A 16,912-nucleotide genomic window follows, 5' to 3' on the forward strand; every position below is an offset into this window, starting at 1 on the left:
ATCCCCCTCGTACAAAGTGTGGTCTGTATCCTGCATGGGGCCTGTGTGTTTCCACCTCCTTTCTCAATGGCAGACCAGGGACTACAATGCAGATGTCTATTCCAGAAACCTGACTTCCATCATCCAGCAATGATGTAAAAAACAGCACCAGTTTTCCAGTCCAAAAGGAAAAGATAGCTAATCGAACATGTGGCTCCTCTGAGCAATTCATCGCAAACACAAAAATCCAAATGCACAAAAACATAAATCTACCCTCCAAATAAACTATCAATTGCCAGAAATAAAACAATTTATATGAGACAGATTGATTTAATCCTACCTGGATTGCTGACCACTCAGTTTCACTGGAGGTCTCTCTGTGTGGTCCCTATCCTCCAAGTCTCGCATGTGCGCTTGTCCCTTAGCTCAGCATAAAGAACACGCCCCCCATCCAATGATAAACCCCCCAAGGAACCTCCTTTACAGGTGTGAAGAAATTAGGATCAGGTAATCCTAAAATCCACAACGATGTCAATCCAGTGTAGTGTTGATAAAAAGTCAGTGAGATTCTGCTACAACCTCTTGGATAGGTGGATAGAGTGGCAGGGAGGAACTGACTGAAGGGGAAAGTGTAGGGTTTCACTAGGGGACGAGCTTGTACTGCTCTAGCTGCTCAGCTCACGGACATAAAGAACCACGACAAGCCTGGCCAATTATAGACCAACTTTCTGGTTATATTTTTGTCTGTTTTTTTTACGGTTCCTGGGGCTGTGACCATCTGAAGTGTTGCTGCCCTCAGGGACAGGAGGCACACAGCTTCTCTTTCAGCCTCTGCCTCCTCTTTCCAACCCCTCCAACCCTCCAGCCATAGCCCTGGCGCAGAGATAGCCACAGCAGAGCTGCCCTAGCCGCTTGTGGAGGCCCGTGGTGGGCTGGGTCTACTGTATCAGGGGACTTGCTGTATGATGGGGAAGGGTGTATTTGAGTCGGGGAAATGATTGTCTTTGTCTTATTGTCTTGTGCTCCTCGTCTCAGCTGACTCTTGTGTAGTAGAACACCAGTTGTACATTCAGAAAAGGCTAAATTATTTAAAACAATTTAAGAAAATCTCTGTTAACCACATTGAGAAGTAATGTTACCTAGATTCCGTGTTGTCAGCCATGTACCCTGCAGTAGGGGGAAAGAAAGGGGAAGCAGGGGTCTTGTTCTCCAATGGTTTGGTTTTCTCTGTCCATAACTTTCCCTCTCTCTCTCTCTCTCACACTGAAGTTGCCACCTATTCTGTCAGAATGGCATGTGTCCCTTTCCCCAATAGCTGTCTCAGAACCCCTCTCTCTCTCCCCCCCCCCCCCCCCCCCGCACCTCAACAGGTTTCTTTACCCCCCCTCTGCTGCAAGAGGAATGCATTGATACCGGATACCGGTGAGTACATTTAAAGTACACAACAGAGTAAACATTAAGACAACATTGTGTGGTGGTTGTGTGTCTGCTCAGGGGGAATTGAGATATGCAAAAAAACACATTTCCAATTTCCACATGCGTATAATACGCACTTGTACGGTGCCTTCAGAAAGTATTCAAACCTTTTGACTTTTTCAACATTTTATTGAATTTAAAATGTGATTTTTGGTCACTGGCCTACACCCAATTCCAAATAATGTCAAAGTGTAATTATATATTCTTACACAGTTTAACAAATGTATTAAAAATAAAAAGCTGAAATGTCTGGAGTCAATACAGTTGAAGTCTGAAATGTACATACTGTACACCTACGCCAAATGCATTTAAACTTTGGATAATTTCTTCTAATTTCCCCATGATGTCAAGCAAACAGCCACTGAGTTTGAAGGTAGGCCTTGAAATACATCCACAGATACACCTCCAATTGACTCAAATGATGTCAATTAGCCTATCAGAAGCTTCTAAAGCCATGACATAATTTTCTGGAATTTTCCAAGATGTTTAAAGGCACAGTCAACTTAGTGCATGTAAACTTCTGACCCACTGGAATTGTGATACAGTGAATTATAAGTTAAACAATTTGTCTGTAAACAATTGTTGGAAAAATTACTTGTGTCACGTATAAAGTAGATGTCCTAACCGACTTGCCAAAACTATAGTTTGTTAACAAGAAATTTGTGGATTGTTTGAAAAGCAAGTTTTAATGACTCCAACCTAAGTGTATGTAAACTTCCGACTTCACTGTATGTATTCAACAGCTTTGGTTTGGCTGTAATAGCCAAATAAAACTAAGGATAGATCAACAACATTGTAGTTACTCGAAAATACTAAACTAATTGACATAGTTAAAAGAAGGAAGCCTGTGCAGAATAAACATATTCCAAAACATGCATCCTGTTTGCAACAACACGCATCTTCTTGGCAAAGCAATTCACTTTTTGTCCTGAATACAAAGTGTTATGTTCGGGGCAAATACAATACAACACATTTTCAAGCATTGTGGTGGCTGCATCATGTTATGGGTATGCTTGTAATCATTCAGAAATGGGGAGTTTGTCAGGATTAGAAAGAAACTAAGCCAAGGCAAAATCCAAGAGGAAAACCTGGTTAAGTCTCCTTCTCCACCAGACACTTGGAGATTCATTCACTTTTCAGCAGAACAATTACCTAAAACACAAGGCCAAATTTGCACTAGAGTTGCTTACAAGAAGACAGTGAATGTTCCTGAGTGGCTGTGTAACAGTTTTGACTTAAATCTGCTTGAAAATATATGGCAAGAAGTGAAAATGGTTGACAAGTAATGGTCAACACAGAGCTTGAAGAATTTTTAAAATATAATGGGCAAATGTTGCACAATCCAGGTGTGGAAAGCTCTTAGAGACTTACCCAGAAAGACTCAGCTGTAATCACTGCCAAAGGTGCTTCTACAAAGTATTGACTCAGAGGTGTGAATACTTAGTCAGAAGTATTACATACACCTTAGCCAACTACATTTAAACTCAGTTTTTCACAATTCCTGACATACAATCCTTGTTACAATTCCCTGTCTTAGGTCAGTTAGGATCACCACTTTATTGTAAGAATGTGAAATGTCAGAATAATAGTAGAGAGTGATTTATTTCAGCTTTTATTACTTTAATCACGTTCCCAGTGGGTCAGAAGTTTACATACACTCACTTAGTATTTGGTAGCATTGCCTTTAAATTGTTTAATTTGGGTGAATCATTTCAGGTAGCCTTCCACAAGCTTCCCACAATAAGTTGGGTGAATTTTGACCCATTCCTCCTGACAGAGCTGGTGTAACTGAGTCAGGTTTGTAGGCCTCCTTACTCGCACACGCTTTTTCAGTTCTGCCCACAAATTTTCTTTAGGATTGAGGTCGGGGATTTGTGATGGCCACTCCAATACCTTGACGTTGTTGTCCTTTTTTGCCACAACTTTGGAAGTATGCTTGGGGTCATTGTCCATTTGGAAGACCCATTTGCGACCAAGCTTTAGCTTCATGACTGATGTCTTGAGATGTTCCTTCAATATTTCCACATACATGTCCTTCCTCATGATGTCATTTATTTTTTAAAGTGCACCAATACCTCCTGCAGCAAAGCACCCCGACAACATGATGCTGCCACCCCCGTGAATCACGGTTGGGATTGTGTTCTTCGGCTTGCAAGCCTCCCCCTTTTCCTCCAAACATAATGATGGTCATTATGAACAAACAGTTCTGTTTTTGTTTCATCAGACCAGAGGACATGTCTCCAAAAAGTACGATATTTGTCCCCATGTGCAGTTGCAAACCGTAGTCTGGCTTTTTTATGGCGGTTTTGGAGCAGTGGCTTCTTCCTTGCTGAGCGGTCTTTCAGGTTATGTCGATATAGGACTTGTTTTACTGTGGATATAGATACTTTTGTAACTGTTTCCTCCAGCATCTTCACAGGGTCCTTTGATGTTGTTCTGGGATTGATTTGCACTTTTCGCACCAAAGTACGTTCATCTCTAGGAGACGCGTCTCCTTCCTGAGCGGTATGATGGCTGCGTGTACCCACACTCAAAGTAGATGTCCTAACCGACTTGCAAAACTATAGTTTGTCAACAAGAAATTTGTGGAGTGGTTGAAAAACGAGTTTTAATGACTGCAACCTAAGTGCATGGAAACTTCCGACTTAAACTGTGTGTAAATGTGATATTTCTGTATTTCATTTTCAATAAATTTGCCAAAATTTCGAACAACGTGTTTTCACTTTGTCATTATGGGGTATTGTGTGTAGATGGGTGAGAAAGAGAAAAAAACTTAAACACATTTTGAATTCAGGCTGTATCACAACAAAATGTGGAATCAGTCAAGATTTATGAATATTTTCTGATGTGTGAAGTAGGACAAATATAAGCACCCACCAAAATGATTATTATTACCTATTAATTATCATTGTGCTTCATTGACAAATACATACATTAGACATAACAGCTATACATTCTGAGATCCTATTTGTGGTTACCTTTGTACTCAGTTAGCCAGGGCAAGTGAGCACAGGCCAGTCTAACTATAGCCCGGTGTGGTGTGAGGGTAATGAAGTCTGGTGGTCGGATGATGGTCTGGAGCAGATGGGTGTTAAATGTGCTACTGGTGTCAGTGACTCGTTGAGGGTTGAGGAGCCATCTGACTCCTTTTAGTTGTAGGTTCAATTCCCGAAGGGTTCACATATACATAAAAACAAATTATATGTATTCACTGTCAGAATGCAGCATGACTCAAAGCAGGACGTAGTGTGTTAGAAGGCTCTTGTTGTCTTCTGTACCCTGATTTGGGGTTCATAGGGCAAGTCTGTCAATTAAACTTGCCTACTACAACTCACTTGATAAGAAGTTTTTTTTTATGTTGAATGGCTGTGATGTGGTTTAGCATGTGTTTTCTCACTGTCAGTTCACTTTGACATACCTGCAAAAACAATTGACCTTTAAAACTCAAATATGTTTTGGGAGACGTTTCTTTTCTCTGTGATAAACTACCTGATTTAGTCAAGGGTCAGCATACATTACCTAAATGAAATCCATAACTACAGTCTGGAATGTCTAAATCTAGAATCAGGGAATAACTTGAAAATAAATGGATCATCTCAAGGCTTTGATGTCTAGAGTAGCATCCTCTGTTCCGATTGGCAGAATGTAGACCTTTTTATGTGAGTGTTCTTCAGTCATTCTTTCAGAGTGGAAGGAACCTGGAGATTCACTTGTTGCAGTGAGGGATAGGGTTTGTTCTGTTGCCCAACCCACACAGAGCTGTAATGCATTTTGATAGGAGGAAAAACACTGCCTAAAGCAACTAGCTCTCACAGTCTCATGTCAGAATTAGACATTCATCCATGTTTCTCAAAACTCTGAATTTGTAAGGTTTGCGCTAAATTTAGGGATTAACTCAGAAATCTTAAAGTTAGGCATTAACTCTGAACGCAAGGGTTAAAGTTTGAGATAGAACGTTTTTTTTTTTAGCCTATCGCTGGATTGGAACTTGCTAACTTTGGAATCAGAGGCCGATGCTTAAGCCCATCCACCAGCCCCGTCTATAATGCCTGAAACCTACTTGAAGTTAACAGCGCTCGCTGTCCCCAGACATGAATGGACGTTGAATACTGACTTGTATCACGGTTGACCTGGCTGGCTTAAAGACTCTGAAAAGAGTTCACTTTTGCATTCTCCCAGTGGTGTGTATTCATGGAAGACAAAGGAAGCCAGACGTCCCCAAAGAATTGACCAAGAAAAAAAGAAAAACAGTTATAAAGAAAATGCATCTTTTATCTCTGTGTTGCATCATTTTCCTTCAATTCGCAAGAATTCGCTGAATGTGTCTCACTGGAGGAAGCATCTGAGCGAGCGTAGCAGCACACCTCTGCCTCTGTATGTGTAGGACATCTGTTTGATGCTGTCTGGTCCAAAAGAGTATGGCATTGTTTCCGCCCTATAGCATTGAACGCAAGGGAAGCCAGCGAGCATTTGGACTCCCTTGATGATAAAACAAAAACGATAAAATAATAGCCAATCAGTGTGGAGATAAACTGAGTGAGCTCAACTGTGAATGGTCCTGGCGCACCCAAAAAAGTGTCAAGGGATGCAAATTTGGATTTGACATCACTCCTATCAAATCACATTGAGCGCATACTTCATTGACAGAAACAACTTGAATTGTTGCATCTCGTTGTGTTGTTGTGCACCGGTGGCTAGCTTGCTTAAATTGGCAATTTCCCCTAATTAGCGATGGGTAGAGATACGGATTTGGACTTGTAGTTTTACTTAATTCTCCTTACTGGCCTGTGATTATAATGGCCATTCATTGTTGTGCCTCTGGCCTGAGAGGATGGCAGTTCAATATGCAGCTAGATGTAGAAGGCTAATGTAACTAACGTAACTAGTTAACGTTGCCCATGAATGGAAGTTAGGCTAGTGAGCAAGCATTTTTGCCAGGTACAGTACCCTAGGACAACAAAAACTAAAAGTGTGTAACTGAGTGATAGTAACAGAGTGATAGTAACAGAGTGATAGTAACAGAGTGATAGTAACAGAGTGATAGTAACTGAGTGATAGTAACTGAGTGATAGTAACTGAGTGATAGTAACAGAGTGATAGTAAGAGTGATAGTAACTGAGTGATAGTAACAGAGTGATAGTAACAGAGTGATAGTAACTGAGTGATAGTAACAGAGTGATAGTAACAGAGTGATAGTAACAGAGTGATAGTAACTGAGTGATAGTAACAGAGTGATAGTACCTGAGTGATAGTAACAGAGTGATAGTAACAGAGTGATAGTAACTGAGTGATAGTAACAGAGTGATAGTAACAGAGTGATAGTAACAGAGTGATAGTAACAGAGTGATAGTACCTGAGTGATAGTAACAGAGTGATAGTAACAGAGTGATAGTAACAGAGTGATAGTAACAGAGTGATAGTACCTGAGTGATAGTAACAGAGTGATAGTAACTGAGTGATAGTAACAGAGTGATAGTAACAGAGTGATAGTAATAGAGTGATAGTAACAGAGTGATAGTAACTGAGTGATAGTAACAGAGTGATAGTAACAGAGTGATAGTAACAGAGTGATAGTAACAGAGTGATAGTAACAGAGTGATAGTACCTGAGTGATAGTAACAGAGTGATAGTAACAGAGTGATAGTAACAGAGTGATAGTAACAGAGTGATAGTACCTGAGTGATAGTAACAGAGTGATAGTAACAGAGTGATAGTACCTGAGTGATAGTAACAGAGTGATAGTAACAGAGTGATAGTAACAGAGTGATAGTAACAGAGTGATAGTACCTGAGTGATAGTAACAGAGTGATAGTAACAGAGTGATAGTAACAGAGTGATAGTACCTGAGTGATAGTAACAGAGTGATAGTACCTGAGTGATAGTAACAGAGTGATAGTAACAGAGTGATAGTAACTGAGTGATAGTAACAGAGTGATAGTAACAGAGTGATAGTAACAGAGTGATAGTAACTGAGTGATAGTAACAGAGTGATAGTAACAGAGTGATAGTAACAGAGTGATAGTAACTGAGTGATAGTAACAGAGTGATAGTAACAGAGTGATAGTAACAGAGTGATAGTAACTGAGTGATAGTAACAGAGTGATGGTAACAGAGTGATAGTAACAGAGTGATAGTAACAGAGTGATAGTAACAGAGTGATAGTAACAGAGTGATAGTAACAGAGTGATGGTAACAGAGTGATAGTAACAGAGTGATAGTAACAGAGTGATAGTAACAGAGTGATAGTAACAGAGTGATAGACCGTTTCGTCAACATGAAAGAGAGGAGGATGGCATTGGCATTTCTCTACAAATAGGGTGAGTCAACATGTTTTGTACTTGCACACGCATGCACACACACAACACCCCCCCCCCCCACACACACACTCTCACACACACATACACACACACACACACACACACACACACACACACACACACACATAAATCTGTTTCATTGACAGCCACATCATATTTAGCTTACGTTGATTGGACTAAATTGTTTTATTTTAATTGTCACATTATTAGACTAAGCATAGTTGATTTGATGATGTTGAAATGTTGAAGTTGAAATGGTGCTGGAACAGCTCCTGTTTTCTTTGGGACTTGTGGTAACTCTCCGTGGTTCTAAATCAATCGTTTTTTTATGTTGGAAACATGAACTCCCTTGACGATGCTGCAGGTCATGTAACTAACTGGTTGTTACATGCAATATGATTTGTAGATTTCCCCGGACAGAGGTTGCTCTCCGGTTTTGTGATGAAACAAGGGTGTGGTTGAATTTATTCTTCCATTGTGTCTTCTTATTGCCTCATCCTGAGGACTATGTATCACGGTGTCAAGGCATATGAACTAACAGGTTATAGAGCAAACAACACAATTATCACAACACATAGGCTCCCCCTGTGTGTTTACCCACGCACCACTACTGCATTCTTTTGAGATTACATGAACTACGGGAAGTAGCTAAGGTGCAGAAAGATGAGAGAATGAACTGAAGGACTAAACACACCGTTCCCAATGGGGTGGCTGATTCAGAAAAGACATGAAAATGGCATATTTCAAATCTCATGAACTTTATTTGCTGTTGTCAATGTAAACATCAGATTGCTGTTGCGGCTCTGTTTTGTGAGATCTGATATGTTACTACTCAATGCCATTGTTTGGTGTAAATGGAGCTGCTTCCGTGGTCATAGATGAGGCCAATGTATCGGTCTGATGAGCCCGTGATGATATTCCCTGAATGCATGTCAGTCTCTTAGACATATCTCATCCAAAATATGAGATTGAATAGCCAATGTCAGAATATCTACGATGGTTAAATGTCACTATTTTTTTAAACATATTCTAATGGTACCATGTTGGCATGCAAACATTTTTATTACAGTCATCTTTCTACAAAATAATAAATAAATATTGTTCATAATATACTTCTATATTTATCCTGTTTTACATACTATACAGGGTACTTGGCAATTGTAACTGGCTTGTTGCTATGAATACAAGATGCTGTGTGAAGTAAGATGCAGGGGTTTTTCTATAGTAATTTCCAGGTGATAAGCACAAATAAACACACGGTTTAACACTGTCAAGTCTGTTTTCACGACTTCCTGGGCTGGTCAAAAGGAGTCAGGGGTTAAGAGGTCAAAGATCCTGGGTCAGCGGTCAAAGGACAGCGTCCTGGAGGTTGCTCACTGCCATCCTCCTGAGGGCCTTTCCGGACACTTCCAGCGGGTTCTCCAGTGATTCTGGCCTGACGTTCTTCTTGGAAGCCTTCTCCAGCATGCGACTGGCCTCCATCAGGGCTTTCTCTGTCCTCCGAGCGTTCTCTGTCTTCTCTACCCTCAGGGATTTTCCCTGCTGGGACCCTTGGGCCAGCTTGGCCTCTTCCCCAGGTAATCCTCCTGTTGACATGTTAGATTTGCTCTGATCCTCCTCGAGGCGCTCTGCCCTCCTCAGATGCCTCTTTTTGCCGGTCTCCTGTTGGAACGGGCCGGCCGCATGGCATACGCTCTCCTCGCCACGTGGCGCCTGCTGGGCCTGAGCTTTGGCACTGATGGGGAAAGAGGCAGAGGGAGAGACTGGTTTGCTTCTAGGAGGAGGATGGAGGTCTTTAATGGTAGAGCCAAAATCTTCTGAGAGCCTGCCTCCTGTGTGTCTCTGGATTGGGTTGGCATGAGCAAGCTCCGCTCTCAGAACCTTCTGCTGTCGCTGGACTCTGGGTGCTGTTTCAGTCAGGGGCAGGGGATGTGGGGCTGGGGTGGAGACACACTCTGCCGCACCCTTAACCAGTTCTGGTCTCTCTCCTCTCACCCCACAGGCCTTCACCTTCCTGGGGCAGGGTTGGTCCCCCACCGTAGTGTCCAGTTTGCGGGAAGCACCCTTGGCCTCCAGACCAATCCCCTTCATCTTCTGTCTCTGGGCCTTCTGTACCTGCCTAGGCAGCTCCAGAGGGGCCAGCTTCAGAGGCCGCCGCAGGGGCAGGTTCTCCCCTTCCCTCGCTCGGGATGAGCCAGGCAGGAAAGACCTGGACAGGAAGGAAGGAAGGAAGGAAGGAAGGAAGGAAGGAAGGAAGGAAGGAAGGAAGGAAGGAAAGAAGGAAGGAAGGAAGGAAGGAAGGAAGGAAGGAAGGAAGGTTGGAAGGAAGGAAGGAAGGAAGGAAGGAAGGAACGAACGAACGAACGAACGAACGAACGATTGTGTGAATGAATTATTATTATTTTTCATTTTTTTACAAATGTAAGATACATGTATATAGCTGCCTCAGCCAAGAGAGCCAACAGTACATAATACATACCTGACTAGGAGCGAGGAGTCTCTCTGGGTGGCAGGGCCCTCTTGGCCGAGCATTGGCAGCATGGCAGATCCAGTCTTAAGCGGACCCACCATCACCACCTCCTCTTCCCCTCCCTGTGTGGCTGACAGATGGAGTTTAGGTATTTTGGAATTACATACATTTTTAGAAGCTAGCCGGTGGTTCTGGGCGGTGAGATGCATCATGGTATTTTTAGCCTGAGAGGTCAGCAGGTCTTCTGGTCGGGGCAAGACCTGTGACAAAACACACACTCACAAATTAATATCACTCACTCGCTTACATTACATGAATATCTAACATTGCCAGTCAACACTGAAAAGCCATCAGATTAAATTATAGCATAGTATTGAATACTTACAGTGCCTTGCGAAAGTATTCGGCCCCCTTGAACTTTGCGACCTTTTGCCACATTTCAGGCTTCAAACATAAAGATATAAAACTGTATTTTTTTGTGAAGAATCAACCACAAGTGGGACACAATCATGAAGTGGAACGACATTTATTGGATATTTCAAACTTTTTTAACAAATCAAAAACTGAAAAATTGGGCGTGCAAAATTATTCAGCCCCTTTACTTTCAGTGCAGCAAACTCTCTCCAGAAGTTCAGTGAGGATCTCTGAATGATCCAATGTTGACCTAACTGACTAATGATGATAAATACAATCCACCTGTGTGTAATCAAGTCTCCGTATAAATGCACCTGCACTGTGATAGTCTCAGAGGTCCGTTAAAAGCGCAAAGAGCATCATGAAGAACAAGGAACACACCAGGCAGGTCCGAGATACTGTTGTGAAGAAGTTTAAAGCCGGATTTGGATACAAAAATATTTCCTAAGCTTTAAACATCCCAAGGAGCACTGTGCAAGCGATAATATTGAAATGGAAGGAGTATCAGACAACTGCAAATCTACCAAGACCTGGCCGTCCCTCTAAACTTTCAGCTCATACAAGGAGAAGATTGATCAGAGATGCAGCCAAGAGGCCCATGATCACTCTGGATGAACTGCAGAGATCTACAGCTGAGGTGGGAGACTCTGTCCATAGGACAACAATCAGTCGTATATTGCACAAATCTGGCCTTTATGGAAGAGTGGCAAGAAGAAAGCCATTTCTTAAAGATATCCATAAAAAGTGTTGTTTAAAGTTTGCCACAAGCCACCTGGGAGACACACCAAACATGTGGAAGAAGGTGCTCTGGTCAGATGAAACCAAAAATGAACTTTTTGGCAACAATGCAAAACGTTATGTTTGGCGTAAAAGCAACACAGCTGAACACACCATCCCCACTGTCAAACATGGTGGTGGCAGCATCATGGTTTGGGCCTGCTTTTCTTCAGCAGGGACAGGGAAGATGGTTCAAATTGATGGGAAGATGGATGGAGCCAAATACAGGACCATTCTGGAAGAAAACCTGATGGAGTCTGCAAAAGACCTAAAACAGGGACGGAGATTTGTCTTCCAACAAGACAATGATCCAAAACATAAAGCAAAATCTACAATGGAATGGTTCAAAAATAAACATATTCAGGTGTTAGAATGGCCAAGTCAAAGTCCAGACCTGAATCCAATCGAGAATCTGTGGAAAGAACTGAAAACTGCTGTTCACAAATGCTCTCCAGCTCGAGCTGTTTTGCAAGGAGGAATGGGGAAAAATGTCAGTCTCTCGATGTGCAAAACTGATAGAGACATACCCCAAGCGACTTACAGCTGTAATCGCAGCAAAAGGTGGCGCTACAAAGTATTAACTTAAGGGGGCTGAATAATTTTGCACGCCCAATTTTTCAGTTTTTGATTTGTTAAAAAAGTTTGAAATATCCAATAAATGTCGTTCCACTTCATGATTGTGTCCCACTTGTTGTTGATTCTTCACAAAAAAATACAGTTTTATATCTTTGTTTGAAGCCTGAAATGTGGCAAAAGGTCGCAAAGTTCAAGGGGGCTGAATACTTTCGCAAGGCACTGTATAAAGTAGACCCATCAGAGCAGTGGTTCCCAAACGTTTTATAGTCCCGTACTCCTTCAAACATTCAACCTCCAGCTGTACAACCTACACCCTCTAGCACCAGGGTCAGCGCACTCTCAAATGTTTTTTTTGCCATCATTGTAAGCCTACCAAACACACACTATACAATACATTTATTAAACATAAGAATGAGTGTGTGTTTTTGTCACAACCCGGCTCGTGGGAAGTGACAAAGATTTCTTATAGGACAATGTCACGATCGTCATAAGGAGTGGACCAAAATGCAACATGGTATGTTTCCATCCTTTTATTTAGGAAGAGAGAACTCAAAGCACAAAAACAATCAAGCGAATAAACGAACTGTGAAGCTACATGCAGTGCAGAAAGCAACTAAACACAAACATAGTCAAGATCCCACAAATCACAATGGGGCAAATGGCTACCTAGATATGATCGGGAATGATTGGGAACCATATCAGGCCACCGTAGAAATACAATTCCCCTAGATAACGCACCCTAAATCACACCATGACCCAACCAACATAGAGAATAAACAGCTCTCTATGGTCAGGGCGTGACAGACCAAGGCACAAATAATGATAATAATCAATATTTTTCTGTTTATTTAACCATCTTACATATAAAACCTTATATGAATGAAAATTGTGAATAACTCACCACAGGTTAATGAGAAGGGTGTATTTGAAAGGATGCACATAACTCTGCAATGTTGAGTTGTATTGGAGAGTCTCAGTCCTAAATCATTTTCCACACACAGTCTGTGCCTGTATTTAGTTTTCATGCTAGTGAGGGCTGAGAATCCACTCTCACATAGGTACGTGGTTGCAAAAGGCATCAGTGTCTTAACAGCACGATTTGCCAAGGCAGGATACTCTGAGCGCAGCCCTATCCAGAAATCTGGCAGTGGCTTCTGATTAAATTAAATTTTCAAGGAACCGCTTGTTGCAATTCGATGAGGCTCTCTTGTTCAGATATCGGTAAGTGGACTGGAGGCTGGGCATGAAAGGGATAATGAATCCAGTTGTTTGTGTCATCCGTTTCGGGAAAGTACCTGCGTAATTGCGCACCTAACTCACTCAGGTTCTTCGCAATATCACATTTGACATTGTCCGTAAGCTTGAGTTAAATTGCACACAAAAAAATCATAAAATGATGGAAAGACCTGTGTGTTGTCCTTGTTAATGCAGACAGAGAAGAGCTCCAACTTCTTAATCATAGCCTCAATTTTGTTCCGCACATCAAATATAGTTGCAGAGAGTCCCTGTAATCCTAGATTCAGATCATTCAGGCGAGAAAAAGCATCACCCAGATAGGCCAGTCATGTGAGAAACTCGTCATCATGCAAGCGGTCAGACAAGTGAAAATTATGGTCAGTTAAGGAAACTTTAAGCTTGTCTCTCAATTTTAAAAAAATGTGACAATACTTTGCCCCTTGATTACCTGCGCACTTCTTTATATCGTAAAAGCATTACATGGTCGCTGCCTATATCATTGCATAGTGCAGAAAATACACGAGAGTTCAGGGGCCTTGCTTTAACAAAGTTAACAACAATTTTCACTGTTGTGTCCAAAACGTCTTTCAAGCTGTCAGGCATTCCCTTGGCAGCAAGAGCTTCTCGGTAGATGCTGCAGTGTACCCAAGTGGCGTCGGGAGCAACTGTTTGCATGCGCGTTACCACTCCACTGTGTCTCCCTGTCATGGCTTTTGCACCATCAGTACAGATACAAACATGAGCAGCAGTTACGTTTGGACCATTAATGGAATTCCCAGAGAGTGAAATGGTTAATGTGATTGGATGTTAATTATTTGACTAGGTTACCTGTATTTGACATTGTGTTGTTATTTCGCTGAACACTAGATAGTTACATTTTATTTTGGGCAGTGAAACGAGGCTACTCAGGCGAGAAAAAAACATCACCCAAATGTATAGCCCCGTTGGAAAATATAAATATACAAATATATTCAGAAATTCAATATGTGAAGAAAAAAAGAGGAAAAATATATATATTCATAATAATTATGGTTTAAAAAAAATGTGAATCAGATTTTGATTTGGCGTACCCCCGACCGACGGCCTTGGTACTCCCAGGTATTCCCAGTTTGGGAATACCTGCTTCAGAGGTTATTGTCATACTGTCTGCTTTGTATACTCAAGATAGTAGCTAATCTAAACCTAGAATATAATGGTATATCACAGGAACTGATGCAAACATTGTACACATTTAACCACTCATTTCTGCCTCTTCTACATAGTGTCATTCACTCCTGAGAAGGTTAAAGACCGCATATAACAAGCAATGCCTGATCATTTCACTGCATGTGTACACTAATAAGCATCATACAATGTGTCCTACTGCCAATAAACACTGAGTGTACAAAACATTATATACACGGAGCTCTTTCCATGACCTAGACTGACCAGGTGAATCCAGGTGAAAGCTATGACCCCTTATTGATGTCGCTTGTTAAATCCACTTCAATCGGTGTAGATGAAGGGGAGGAGACAGGTTAAAGAAGGATTTTCAAGGCTTGAGACAATTGAAACATGGATTGTGTATGAGTGCCATTCAGAGGGTGAATGGGCAACACAAAAGATTAAATTGCCTTTGAAATGGGTTTGGTAATAGGTACCAGGCACAACGGTTTTGTCAAGAACTGCAACGCTGATGGGTTTTTCAAGCTCAACAGTTTCCCGTGTGTATCAAGAATGGTCCCCCACCCAAAGGTCATCCAGCCAACTTGATACAACTGTGGGAAGCATTTGAATCAACATGGGCCAGCATCCCTGTGGAACGCTTTCAACACCTTGTAGAGTCCATGCCCCGATGAACTGAGGCTGTTCTGAGGAGAAATTGGGGGGTGCAACTCAATATAAGGAAGATGTTCCTATTGTTTGGTATACTCAGTGTATATGTATAATCCCAATAAGACTCAACACAACTAGGAAGGAGGTCCTAATGTTTGGTATACTCAGTGTATATGTATAATCCCAATAAGACACAACTAGGAAGGAGGAAGTGATGATGATATACTATACTATCTAAAATACTCACAGGTTTGACAAATTCCTCTAGCTTGAATTTTTGCCCGAATAATTTCTTCCCTGAGAGAGCCCAGGAGGAAAGGCTGTTGTTGTTGTTGTTGTTTTCACTTTCCGTGCTATGTCCAGCACTGGGCTGAAAGCAGGGGTTGGGATAACACTACAGTAAAAGGCAGGGCAGGTAGGTAGGTTTTAGTTGCTTGCTGACTGGCTATAAGAACATTAGGAGGATTAGGGTCAGCGGGCAACAGGGTCATCTGTAATGATCCCAAATCCGGCTCAGGGACACCTGGAGAGAACCATGAAGGTAGTGGTTTCAGAGTCAGGGTGATGGTACTAGACAGCAGCTTGCAATCCAGCCTGGGGACTGGTACTGGTTTGATCGTTGATAACAGTTAGTCAACATGTAGCAGATCAGGGTAGTGTGCCAATGGCTCCTCATATGCAGGTTAGTTTATCAAGTACAGTTTTCACTCTTTAATGATCTATTGATTAAATCCTATTGATTAGAACAAGACATGAGATCTTATGGCATTTTGTTCAAATCAAATGAATTTAGGAGTGAATCATAATGAATGGGGGATGTTAGTGTGGTGTTATCACCACTAGATGTTGCCAGAGGCTACTGAAGTCTATCTGAATTGTGGATCTCTCTGTGTGATTTATCTCACTGTTCCACTGGATAGAAAAGTAGTAGTGATTCCAGAGGTATGGGTTTGGACAACTTCAGAGGAAGTTCGGGACGTGTACCTGATGTAGTCTGTCAATATATAAAATATGCTAGCGCTTGATTCAATCTGTATCGATATAGTGCACTAAAAATGTAAAAGTCATTACCCATTGAGCCGACATATGCAGAGCTTACCATGAATGCAGTCTCTGCTAACACGAGAACATTGTCTTTATGTATCAATCACGCTGTAACGCAGAACTTCAGAGCAACGGATTGAATGGAGAATTAATTTCTATATAAACTGATAGAGGAAGATGAGTTTTCTCTCTGACAGCAGGCTACAGTGTATTGTATGTGTGCCACTATGCATGGGAGTATGGGAGTAATATAGGTTAGAATAGTGAAAGTGTCTGTGATCCTGTTGTAATCGGTAGCCTTTTGCATATGGCATGCAGTTATCTACTCACACTCCTGTGTAAATCTATTTGGACAGGTTAGATTAGACGTGAGACTCTAGTGTGCTGCCTGCAGGAGTTCCTGTATCTCTACATCAGTCTCAAACAGCAGCAAGTTTGTACATTATTTACCTGCAGTTCACCTAAATGTCACTTTTATTCATTGTCAATAAGGGGGTGGAGCTCTTTGCAGGGGCGTGGTCCTGGGTGGGCGTAGACCCACCCGCTCGGGAGCAAGGCCCACCCAATCAGATTGGGCAAAAAATACACGTATGCTCTACTTGTCAGGGTTCCACACAGGGCAGGATTTGTCTTTTTACCTACGCACAGCACTCACAAGAACTGAGCACCGGCACCGGCACCTAAAATGTTATTCTGGTTGAGTTCCTGCACCTCTTACAGAATATTTGCTAAACAGTATTGAGCAGTTCCTGCATCTAAATATGAAAGGTACCGGCACCTCTGTCAAGCCCTGGCCTGAACATGCATA

The 16,912-nt window shown here is 41.9% G+C and overlaps 2 protein-coding genes across 4 annotated transcripts in view; both read right to left on the reverse strand.

Moving 5' to 3' along the window:
• Positions 1-583, reverse strand: part of LOC139373564 (collagen alpha-1(XXII) chain-like) — a 78,546-nt gene extending 77,963 nt beyond the window's left edge. The window contains exon 1 of one of the 3 annotated variants that reach the window (XM_071114224.1): positions 320-583. The gene's annotated coding sequence lies outside the window, so the exon portion shown is untranslated. The remainder of the gene's footprint in view (positions 1-319) is intronic. The other 2 variants (XM_071114226.1, XM_071114225.1) reach the window with 2 other exon arrangements.
• A 7,949-nt stretch (positions 584-8,532) lies between these two features.
• Positions 8,533-15,441, reverse strand: LOC139372664 (uncharacterized). The gene is made up of 3 exons (XM_071112445.1): positions 15,308-15,441; positions 10,252-10,502; positions 8,533-9,981 (listed from the first exon to the last, which is right to left on the reverse strand). The coding sequence occupies exons 2-3, from the start codon at positions 10,452-10,454 to the stop codon at positions 9,120-9,122; spliced, it is 1,065 nt and encodes a 354-aa protein (XP_070968546.1). The 5' UTR covers positions 10,455-10,502; positions 15,308-15,441; the 3' UTR covers positions 8,533-9,119.
• Between the last annotated feature and the right edge of the window lie 1,471 nt (positions 15,442-16,912).

This window comes from Oncorhynchus clarkii, chromosome 18 (assembly GCF_045791955.1).
Source record: "Oncorhynchus clarkii lewisi isolate Uvic-CL-2024 chromosome 18, UVic_Ocla_1.0, whole genome shotgun sequence".
Classification (NCBI taxonomy): domain Eukaryota; kingdom Metazoa; phylum Chordata; class Actinopteri; order Salmoniformes; family Salmonidae; genus Oncorhynchus; species Oncorhynchus clarkii.

Excerpts from the sequence above, each read along its gene's own strand:
- LOC139372664 (XM_071112445.1), bottom strand. The coding sequence starts at position 10,454 with ATGATGCATCTCACCGCCCAGAACCACCGGCTAGCTTCTAAAAATGTA. Across the intron at positions 9,982-10,251 it reads GACTCCTCGCTCCTAGTCAG|GTCTTTCCTGCCTGGCTCAT; the intron begins GTATGTATTATG and ends CTTCCTGTCCAG.